This window comes from Habropoda laboriosa, unplaced genomic scaffold (assembly GCF_001263275.1).
Source record: "Habropoda laboriosa isolate 0110345459 unplaced genomic scaffold, ASM126327v1 scaffold77, whole genome shotgun sequence".
In the NCBI taxonomy this organism is placed as follows: Eukaryota; Metazoa; Arthropoda; class Insecta; order Hymenoptera; family Apidae; genus Habropoda; species Habropoda laboriosa.
In genome coordinates, this window is record NW_017100200.1 from 66246 (window position 1) to 76284 (window position 10039).

General features: G+C 39.2%; 1 protein-coding gene across 1 annotated transcript in view; it reads right to left on the reverse strand.

Annotated features, from left to right (window-relative positions):
* Positions 1 to 10039, reverse strand: part of LOC108570386 — a 62028-nt gene continuing 51989 nt past the window's right edge. The window contains exons 9-11 of the mRNA XM_017932245.1: positions 7917 to 8193; positions 2167 to 2308; positions 1 to 196 (exon numbers count right to left, since the gene is read on the reverse strand). Coding sequence (XP_017787734.1) covers positions 1 to 196; positions 2167 to 2308; positions 7917 to 8193 — 615 coding nt within the window. The remainder of the gene's footprint in view (positions 197 to 2166; positions 2309 to 7916; positions 8194 to 10039) is intronic.

Here is a 10039-nt window from a genome sequence, read left to right on the forward strand (position 1 = left end):
TCAACAACCGGCCGCGTAAGCTAGTAGCGCCGCGAGCAGAATTAGGATTCGCGCTTCCCGTTTCCCGTTTCCGCTCGAGGAATCGAGAACGTGATTCGGCGCCGGCGATGGTCCGCTCTTGTGCGTATTTGCGATCACCGATTGGCTCCGCCATTTCATCGTGTATTCCGGCGCGGTTCTTCCTAAAGCTTGCAATCTGCAAACAGAATCCACGATACATCGAATGTCACCCTAATCTTATTTCTCTTTGGTACACTTTTGGTGTCCGGGTATGGCCGATACGCTTGATTTTGGACACCTCGAGTGTTAGAAATGGTCGATTAAAATGATCTTGAATTGGAATTCAACATTGTGATTGAATATTGAATTGAAATTCAGGATTTTTGGGGAAACGAAATAATCTTATTTCTTTAATCTAGATAAGTAGAAAATAAGATGTGTGTGAAATTTTTGTTAAGGCCTCCTAGATCTCTCAGATAAAATCGCTCAAATTGTTCATAAATTTTGACAAATTAATTGTCATATTTGTTGCGATAATTCAGAAATTAATTTAAATCTTCGTTACAAGTGAGACACCCTATATTTAAGTTTTCACTGCTATTAGAAGTAAGAACAAATGACTAAGTAAGAGGAACTTACGCGAATCGAGGACGTTTATCGGTTATGATAAAAGAAATTTTCTTCAACGTCATCTTGAAGATCATTCCAAAGTCATTGTCATTTTTTTTTAAATATTTATATCTGTACTTTTTAATGCCACGTTTTAGCAGATATCAAGACGAGTACAGTGACCCTTAATGTGACTTTAAACAGTAAAAAAAATGTGGATGACCTTGAAATGACTTTGAGAGGCTTTTTTCATTAACCATAAAACTGTATACACTTATTACTCACTTTTTCTTATTTTAAATAGCAGTGTAAATAATTCAGATGTTCGTTACAAGTGAGCCACCCTGTATACAGAATTGTGCCCAATACGATAATTTTCTCAATTACATTATTATTCTTATTAACGAAACTAGCCTTAAATAAAATTTCTCCCGTCTAGAACACAAAACGATCTTTCACTAGAAATTTACGCGAAGCATCGAGGAATTCCTCTCGCCGTGTACCGTTCAGGAAACAGTGTACCGATACACAACCGTGACAAATGTAATCTTTGCGCGACTTATCCGTTCCCGAACGATTCCACGTCGTCGTGGGATAAATCTTTCCGGGCAATCGATTTTTAAGTCGCAGCCCGTATCCGCACAAAGCGGCCATATAAATTGCCCCTATAATTCAGGCTGCGGGCGTCATAATCTCCGCGCAGAAAGTGTCGCGGAACTGTCGTTAGTCGGCGTCGATGAACGGAGTTCCCGCGGAACTTCCGGTTAATCGGTCTCTCCAAACCAGAGAGGGGATATACTTGGGTTACCTTGAAATCACCGACGAACATTTCACCGAAACCGATTTTTTTGACCGACACTGTACGTCTACCGTCGAAGTTTCCTCAACTATTCATATACTGGGTGTGACAAAAAGTTTGGGCGAAAATTTGGGTGTCGGTTCTATGTGTCAAACTAAGAAGAAAAGTTCATATGAACATATGTCCTAAAACGCATCCTTATGGGGATATTTAAAAACTATTGTGTATGCACGAAGAAGTGTATTTGACACTTCGAACACCTACTTTCAATTCATCTTTTCACCGTTAATATTCGTTTCTCCACATATGTTCATATAAACTTTTTTTCTTATTTTGTCACGTAGAATTCGTACCCAAAGTTTTGTCCAAACTTTTTGGTACACCCTGTATATAGTTAACAGTATGTACGGTTTATCTCAGAACAGTGAAGTATCTCGGAAACTACGAACGATACAAAAAAATACTTCAGACGAAAGTTGTAGAGTATAGAGGACTACATATTGTTACGGTATTTGTTTGACCTTGCAACAACCTTGAAAAGTCCGGCAAAGGTCACGTATATGTTTTCTTTAAATATTGAAATTTTTCATTATTGACGTCTACAAATTATGTTGATTAATAAAATATCAGTACAAGTGTGACATAATAACATTTTATTGTTCACCGGATTACTTTTTATACAAGAAAATTGACGTGTTCATAAAAACAGTGTCGGCGAAACGTTTCCCGGCGATTTCAAGGTAACTTAGAATACTCACCTAACCACCACGGTGTTCTTCTTCCACGGAAGGGTGAAATACTTGTGTATGTCTCTCGAGCAGAATGTGTACAATCGTGGTCCAGCTGGATCGCCGTCCTTGCTGAACTCGTGTATCGTTAGATTCCATGCGGTGCAGGGACCTGAAGCGATGCAACAACGGGTCAGAAAATAGGGGAATTTCAATTTCAGCGAGTTTTTCGGCCGCTGAAGAAATCACAAGAATCTGTAAAACTGTTTTATTTCTAGCAAAGCGATTTTTGAAAAGGAATCATAGAAGTATTCTTGTGGAAATTGTGGATATTACTGTCCTGCAATTTTTAGGAATAATTCACGATTTTTTGTTTTCACTTTTTGTCAGAGTTCCATTTGGTAGCTTTTAAACAAATGAAAAGTCTTTTACAATAGATCAAACCAATAATAATACACATGGTGTGCCACGTAAAGTTGGTCACCTAATTATCTTCCCTAGCTATGATGGTACGAGACAACTTTCACGCATAATTTCACATAATTGGACAATGATTTCAAAGGGTGAATAAAATGGAAGAAAAATTTTGATACAAACGCCATTCTTTTCTATTTCATTACAAAATTACCTACTTACGTTGTTTTACATGAACGTATATACAGGGTGTCCCAGTATTGGATGGTACAACCGTGGAGGGGGTGATTCTACATGAGAAAATAAGTGGAAAATATGGAATAAATTTTTTTCATTCGAGGCTTCGTTTTCGAGAAAATCGACTTTAAATTTTCTTCGAGTACGCATGCACCCAACTGTGTCGTGGATGAACGGATCTCGACGTTCGGTGTACGGTGGCCAGCATTTTCAACAATTTTTGCATTAATAAAGTAAATCTTGATAATTACATGCTTTATTATTACTCATAGACCTACGACATATGGTCTACATACACTACCGGCCAAAAGTTTGGAATCACTGAGTATCGCGATTTACACAAAAATTTCCAGAATAATGTCAGCGACTTTGAGAATTTTTTATCATTCGAGATACGAGATAAATTGATAAATGTAGAATTGAGATAAACTTGAAATCTATAAAAAATTAGCAGCAGATTTAATATCGATGAAAAGTGGGAGGTGATTCCAAACTTTTGGCCGGTAGTGTATATCGAGATCCGTTCATCCACGGTTGTACCGTCAATACTGGGACACCCTGTACATTTTTCGACTGTATGTTACAGCAAACATTGGCGTTCATTTCAACATAATAACATGACCTTAAAACGAGCTCGAACTCTAAAATTTTAAATCAAACGTGAAACTTCCTTTCATTCTTTCCCATTCCTTCCATAAAAAAAAAAACCTATCTTCCCTCTTATTTACCCTTCGAAACCACATAAATCACGCCTAAAAACTCTCTCATAGCCGGAGAAGATAATCAAGCGACCTGTTTCACGTCTCCCACCCTGTACATTCCAATATCGTTTAATCCCAAGCGATTCAAGGTACGCCATTTAACGCGTACGCGTTAAAACAGAGCAACAAGAAAGGGTTGGAACGGCGACAGGTGAATTTGTCGAATCATTATGGGAGCCCTAACCGAGGACGCACGTTTCTCCGCGCGGGCATACAGAGTCAAGAGCGGAACGCGTCCCCGGGACAACCAATTAAGGGTGGTCGTTTCACAATTAATTGCCGCGGATACAACATTTGACGCGTCGGTGGAAAAGGACCGGTGTCCGACAATCGATGTTCCCGCAATCATCGAGAGAGTAGCGAATAATTGGAGGCGATTGATTCGTCAAACGTAGCAGTCGAGACTATGTATAATTGTGTATTTTTTTCACGTTATTGCTCACGGTTCCCTTTTTTCCCATTTTTTCGTCGCTCTCCCTCGCGATCGAAACTCTGTATTGTAACGCGTCTGTAAACAGGAACGGGGAACGGGCATCGCGTAAAATATAATGTATACACGCGGAAATGCACGTCGGACTTTCGTTTTTTTTCTTCCTATTTTTGCTTTATTTTTCCCCCTCTCCGTATCACCGTCCGTTTTATTTCACTCACCTGTTTCTGTCTTCGCAGTTGTTGTTGCCGTTCCGCCCAATGGATACGTCCATCGCGGATCGCGGAGAGAGAGCGACCGGGAAAACGATTTTTCGAATTTTTTCTGTTTTTTTCTCTCGCTCGAACGCATACAGTTCGCGGACTCTTTTTTTTCAATAATTTCCATCGAATCGTTTGAATATCAATGGCTCGACGTGGTAAAAAACAAAAAAAAAAATGGGGGACAAAAAACTATCCGACTCTTGACGCATGCAAATTCTATCTTTTTTTCTGCTTTGATTTATAGCGCTTACTTCATTTTCAATTTTTTTTCATCCTTTTTGCTTTTTGCTTTTTCGGTTGGACGAGAATTTTGGAGTTTTTCTAGAATATCGAGTTACCGGGGAACCTAATACACGGTTTGCCGCAGTTATATTTCCCTGCAGCACGTACCTGGAGGAATTCTCTCATTTTTTTGCCACCCGATCGAAAATTTTTACTTCAAACACGAGAGATAAGCGAAATGTCGATATTCCATTTTCGACGCCGTGAAATTTTTATCATAATCGAAATTTCATTTCTTCTTTCAGACAGTTTCCGCTGATGCATCGTGTAGAGATATCCTTTTATCGTACGTTTGTTTGATACGTCAGACTAATCCGACGATTACGCTCGAAGATGTTAGAGGAGAGATCAACGATCGACAAGTAACGCGTTAATGCTGTTTTTTCCGAGGGGAAAGTACATATAGAGGGTGTTCTGGAAAATAGGGATGGCTAGTTTATTCGCCAATTCAGGGTTAATCTAGAAATATTGTTCGCATCCTGGTTCCACTGGATGGCGTTCGACCATAAACGGGGTAAATTGCTTTCTAATCCGGCGTTTGCGGAGTTGATCGGTCGATGAGCAAACAAGAGAACGTAAAGGCGCCTCGAGGTACCAGTTTGGTGACGTTGCTTTTCGCCAGGCAAACTGAGAAAGCACGAGATAAATCTAACTCCAAGGAGAGAAAAGGACGACGGAATTTGAAACGAATTTGCATATTTATGTCGAGGAAGGTGGTGTTTTAAGTGTGAAAATTAGATATTTTCGTTGAACAACGAAACCCGGCAAAATAGCGGATTTTAGGTTTCTTACAACTCCGAGGGTGTACCTCCATGTGCACCTCTATCGATAATACCGATTGAGCTTCAAGAGTGTAGTGACTTTTGTTGTAATAAAGAAATAATTATACGTGCCAATTTATTTACCATTAATCATTCTAATCTCGAAGTAGATATACCTAAACATACTACAAGTGAAAAAATATACTATCGTTAATTTTAGTTGCTCTTAGTGTTAACAACTTCGTTAATAGTTGCAATAACGAAACACTAACTGATCCATACTTTTGCACGATACTCTTACCCACTTTTATACCAAACATCAAACACACGCCTAAAAGAACACGTTCCCCTTTCTCGCCAGTGTAAATTCCCGAAACGTCGAAAAGGGAAGCACGCCGGTTGGAATGGAAACAGAGGTCGAGGCGGTAAGCCATTTCTGGCGAGGCTTGGTTGCAACAGCTTCGCCTCTTTGCGTTGTTTCACGCCTGTGAATATAGCGAGAAACGGAGATAGCGGGACGAAGGAAGGCGAGCGAGAAAAGACTGGTGGAACACCGGGCAGAAAGAGGAAATCGAGGGGAAAAAAAAGGGGAGGCACAGTTCTCTGCCTCTAAAGACTCCTTCGAAGCAGAGGATCCAGCTTCTCCCTCTTTCTCTTTCTCTTCTTGGTCTTTCGTTGTCCTGCCGTGTCCAATAGTCTCTTTAATCTCGAGTCCTGCTGCCATTCGTTCTCGAGCCATCACCCCCTTTTGCGGAAGAACCGGTTCCCCCCGACCTTTTCCATCCCCCTTCATCCTTTTTTTCACTCCCTATCTGTTTACCCCGTGGCGGCTTCGTTCTCCTGCCGGCCTTTCGCTCTGGCTCGCGCCCATACCAAGCTCAATGGCGCGGATCGAAATTCCAACGGAGTAGCTAAGGCTGGAATTGAACGGAATTCGCCGGCTGATGGTTAGAGAGGGGACAAAGCACGGCCCTGGTAAGTAGGCGCCTTTGATTTGCTGCTGAATCGCCGATGGTGGATCCTGGATTTCGACGGAGACTGACGGGGAGATTGGAATCGGGAAATTTGAGAGATTTCGACGGGACACGGGTGAGACGTAATTTGTTACCCGTGATTGGGCGAGTTTGGGTATTTTCAGGTACTCGGAGAGGTCTCGGTGTGAGGAAAATTGTATGAAAATTTGGGAAAATCTTTGGTTGGTGATTCGGATAATTGAATAATTGAAGGGTTATAAATAAGAACCAGTAAAATTGTCAGAGAGGTACTCAAAATTATGAGAAAATTGGAGGAAATCTTTGGTTGATGATTCGGATAATTGAATAATTGAAGGGTTACAAATGATAATGTTTTACGTACCAGAAAGTAAAATTGCCGGGGAGGTACTCAAAATTATAAAAAAATTTTGAAAATCTTTGTTTGGTGATTCGTATAATTGAATACTTGAAGGGTTCTAAATAATAACGTTTTAAGTACCAGAAAGTAAAATTGTCAGAGATGTACTCAAAATTATCAGAAAAATTGAGAAAATCTTTGGTTGATGATTCGTTTAATTGAATAATTGAAGGGTTCCAAATGATAATGTTTTACGTACCAGAAAGTAAAATTGCCGGGGAGGTACTCAAAATTATAAAAAAATTTTGAAAATCTTTGTTTGGTGATTCGTATAACTGAATACTTGAAGGGTTCTAAGTAATAACGTTTTAAGTACCAGAAAGTAAAATTGTCAGAGAGGTACTCAAAATTATGAGAAAAATTGAGAAAATCTTTGGTTGATGATTCGTATAATTGAATAATTGAAGGGTTCCAAATGATAATGTTTTACGTACCAGAAAGTAAAATTGCCGGAGAGGTAATCAAACTTATAAAAAAATTTGGGAAAATCTTTGTTTGGTGATTCGTATAATTGAATACTTGAAGGGTTCTAAATAATAACGTTTTAAGTACCAGAAAGTAAAATTGTCAGAGAGGTACTCAAAATTATGAGAAAATTTGAAAAAGTCTTTGGTTGGTGATTCGTATAATTGAATAATTGAATCGTTCTAAACAATAACGTTTTAAGTATCTACCAAAGAGTAAAATTGTCAGGAGAAGCGAATAACGAAGAGACACATTTTATTTACTTAATTATCATGCAATTATTATTTAGCAGGATAGTAATAGTAACAGGGGAGCATAACATCTGGGAAATTATAAACTAAAGCAGAACGAAACAGACTCCATTGTACTGTAACTTCTGACTCACCCTGTATGTACAAATGTAATGTAGAAATGAGTGTGTTGAGCATCGAATGGTGCCAAATAATTTTTAAAATAATAATAATAGTAAAACAATCGTATTACTTCTGACCCACCTTGTATGTACAAATGTAATGTTGAAATGAGTGTGTTGAGCATTTAATGGTATCAAATAATTTCTTTTTCTCTTTGTAGAATGTTAATTGATAAAACGTTGCAACGTTGTAATCTCAATTTCTAAAAATTTACTATGGAACGCATAAATCATGCAGAAGAGCGTATCGAATGAAACAAAGTGTTTTAAGCATGAAAATGAAATATTTCTTAAATATAACACATAGTAAACGAGTAATTTAACGATACAACTTATACGTAAAAGGAAACGACAGTTTCTTACGGCTCTGTGTAGATTTTATTTCGATGGTGAGCTGTCGATCTGTCGTGGAATCGAGAATCCATGTGCACTTCTGCTGATAGTACTGATTGAGCTTTAAGCCGCTACTGGCCAGGTCACCGCCATTGACCTCGCCTTCCGGCTTGGTCGTTGTGTGATAACCGCAGTAAGTGTCCTTGATAAACTCGTAATCCGCACGGAAATTGAGGCCTGCCTTCGAGGACCTCCACCATTCGATGTACACAGGCGTCCAGCTACGTATACCGACTGGCAGCCAGTCCTGTTGGATAGATCGTAGGACCAGGTACTTGTATTTTGGAAATCATTTTCACAGTTTATTCAACGCTTTGCAACCAAAGAACGTTCACTGTGTGAATGAAATTTTTCACACTCGTACAAAATGTATCGAAATAGGAATGTACTATAAGTCTTGAGTGCTCGAACAAAAATTGATCTCAATTTAGTATCCATTACGGACAAAATGATCGCAAGATAAGTCACTATTTCTTTGAGAAAATACCTTTGGTTACGAAAGGGTCAACATATGTTCAAACGGGTATTCCTTTCTTGACGAGTCAAAAAAAATTTGGTTATAGTTTTTGATCCCAAAAATGTACGTGTAAAGTATTGCAGCGAGATTCGTAAAATTATCAGAGCTGTAGAGATTAAGATTAATTACTTGTTTTTCTTTATTGAAAGATGACTCAAATTTTTCAAAAAATTATATCTATAGAATTTAATTATCGACTTCTTCTTCTGAATACTGGTACACAAAGCCCAATTGCCCCGCAGAGGATTACCCAAACAATAATTCTACCAAAAGATTGGTCAATTTCTCCGCGAGAAATTGTAAGGGCTTTTAATCTTAACAATATTTCTTCGTCGTCGCTGACTTGTCCTTATCAACTACGCAGTTCAATCTCGTTCTCTTACAATTCTTTTGGCAGTGCTCTTAACGCGCCCTTATACGCGGGCCTTGACGCCCCTCCCTTGCCTTCGGGAAACCCTGGCGCAAGTTGGGGGTTTCTACCCGGCAAAGACCGCGTCGCGCGAGCACGTGGCTGGGGCCTTACCTGACCCAGTCCTTAGCGCGTGGGGGAGTCAGGCGTTGGGACCGGGTTTCTCCGCAGACCGAGGGGTCTGCAAAAGTGACATCACCATGAAACATCGAAAAGCACAGGGTTCTCGAAAGATTCATCGAAACGTGCACGCTTCGTCCTCGACCAGCTCGTACTCAGCAAATCGCTCAACAGAGAGCCACATCTCTCTCTCTCTCTCTCTCTATCCCTCACCGATCCTTCGAAAAACAGTTTCTCTCTTTTTGTCTACGTTGTCTACTTTCGCAGTGTACACGCGGCATTATTTGTTTTATTCAGCGGCCGGTGAAATCGTTCAAAGTAATTCCACGCCGGTTGATGGAATAGGTGTTGAATAGAAACGCCAGAGAGCATTCAGTGTCCCGCCAATACAATCGGCGAGCGGGCCGTTTGTTCGCGAATAAAAGCTGAATGAAACGGTGGCAGTCGGACGTGAGAGGTAGAAATGGAACGTGGAAAGGGAAGGAAATAGGTCGAAGGAAGTTGAGCTGACAAAATTATTCCGAAATGTGGATGAATAATTCAGGGTATGTGCGAAGTATCGGGGAGCGTTGTTTCTAAATTCTGAATTTGACAGTGAAGCTTCTAAAAACGAAGTACACTTTTAGTTGGCGTAAATTTGATTTGGGATACCTACATATAGGATCGTTCAACGTCAAATCGAGAGATTTTTGAGATCCATGGAGGGATTTTGTTCAAAATTAAATATGATGTAGATCACGTGAAATTAGAGGGGGTTTATGTTACTATTTTTCTGGTTTCGAATTTATTAAAAAAATACGGACTTTTGAATTTTGAAATTTTTATCTAATTTCATGAAAATGGGCTGTATTTGTGAATTTTTATCTAAGAAGCTATTCATCGAATTGAGTTTGTTCATTTTTTGTTTTAATCTAGAACTTTAATTTTTCCAGAAGGGCTGTTCTGTTGATATTTTTAAATTGAAACATTTATTTTGTAATATTGTAAATTACAAAGGAATTCTTATTTTGCAAGTTCTTTAAATTGGAGAAAATTTTTCTAGTGGGA